This window comes from Geospiza fortis, unplaced genomic scaffold, assembly GCF_000277835.1.
Source record: "Geospiza fortis unplaced genomic scaffold, GeoFor_1.0 scaffold452, whole genome shotgun sequence".
Taxonomy (NCBI): domain Eukaryota; kingdom Metazoa; phylum Chordata; class Aves; order Passeriformes; family Thraupidae; genus Geospiza; species Geospiza fortis.
Window position 1 is genome coordinate 1,140,999 of NW_005054369.1, and position 843 is coordinate 1,141,841.

At 39.1% G+C, this 843-nt stretch overlaps 1 protein-coding gene across 1 annotated transcript in view; it reads right to left on the bottom strand.

Moving 5' to 3' along the window:
• Positions 1–843, bottom strand: part of CPXM2 (carboxypeptidase X, M14 family member 2) — an 85,181-nt gene that overhangs the window by 57,564 nt on the left and 26,774 nt on the right. The window contains exon 4 of the mRNA XM_031059883.1: positions 242–381. Within this exon, the coding sequence (XP_030915743.1) occupies positions 242–381 (140 nt within the window). The remainder of the gene's footprint in view (positions 1–241; positions 382–843) is intronic.

Sequence of the window (843 nt, forward strand, 5' to 3'; positions counted from 1 at the left end):
TATTATATTACATTACATTATATTATATTATTATAATATATTTTTTAAATTTTAAAAAATATGTGTATATAATGACTTTGCCTTATATAAAATAACTGTTGCCCCATTCAATGACTCTATGTCCCACAGCATTTCCAATCTGTTTTGGTTTTTTTTCCTTGAAGAACCAAAGCACATCAGGACATGAATTCCTTGTTCTGAAAGTTTAGAATGCCATGGAGAAAAGTCAGGGGGTACTTACGACCAGAGGGAGTTTCTTCCCTGGGTGATGACTCCAGTGAATTTTGTCAGCCTTCGAGCATCTACTTCAATCCACTGGTAGGGGTCATTTCTTCCTGCACACCAAGCACCATCATAAAAATCATTTTCGTTAACACCTGCCTGAAAAGAAGGCAAAGCTGACCATAAATCAGAGCTAAGAAACTGCAGGTTTTTCATGGGAAAAAGAAAGGAACACATCATTCATCCCCCTCACTTTCAGACCCTTGAGGTCCTTACCAAAATATTTCTTTACTCAGGGCAGGAAATTCTGGAAAGTCCCTTTGAAAACTCAGAATGTTTACATATAAATTTCAGTCAGAAAAGATAAACAGAGCTTCAGTCTGTTCTTGTGGCCTGATAGAGCCACAGATCCAGAGCCACAGCCTTCATCCAGAAGAAATTATCCACATGGTCTACAGAGTTTGGAAAGCCCTAAAAAGCCAGCCCCAGCCCATGTAAGTAATGGTCAGTGATTAGAAAATCTTGTTTTCCCTGGAAGCAGCAAAGCAGAGTGCAGGGCATAAGGAAACAGCAGCACTACTTCCCACCAGAACCAGAATTATTCATTTTCATAGCCAGGGT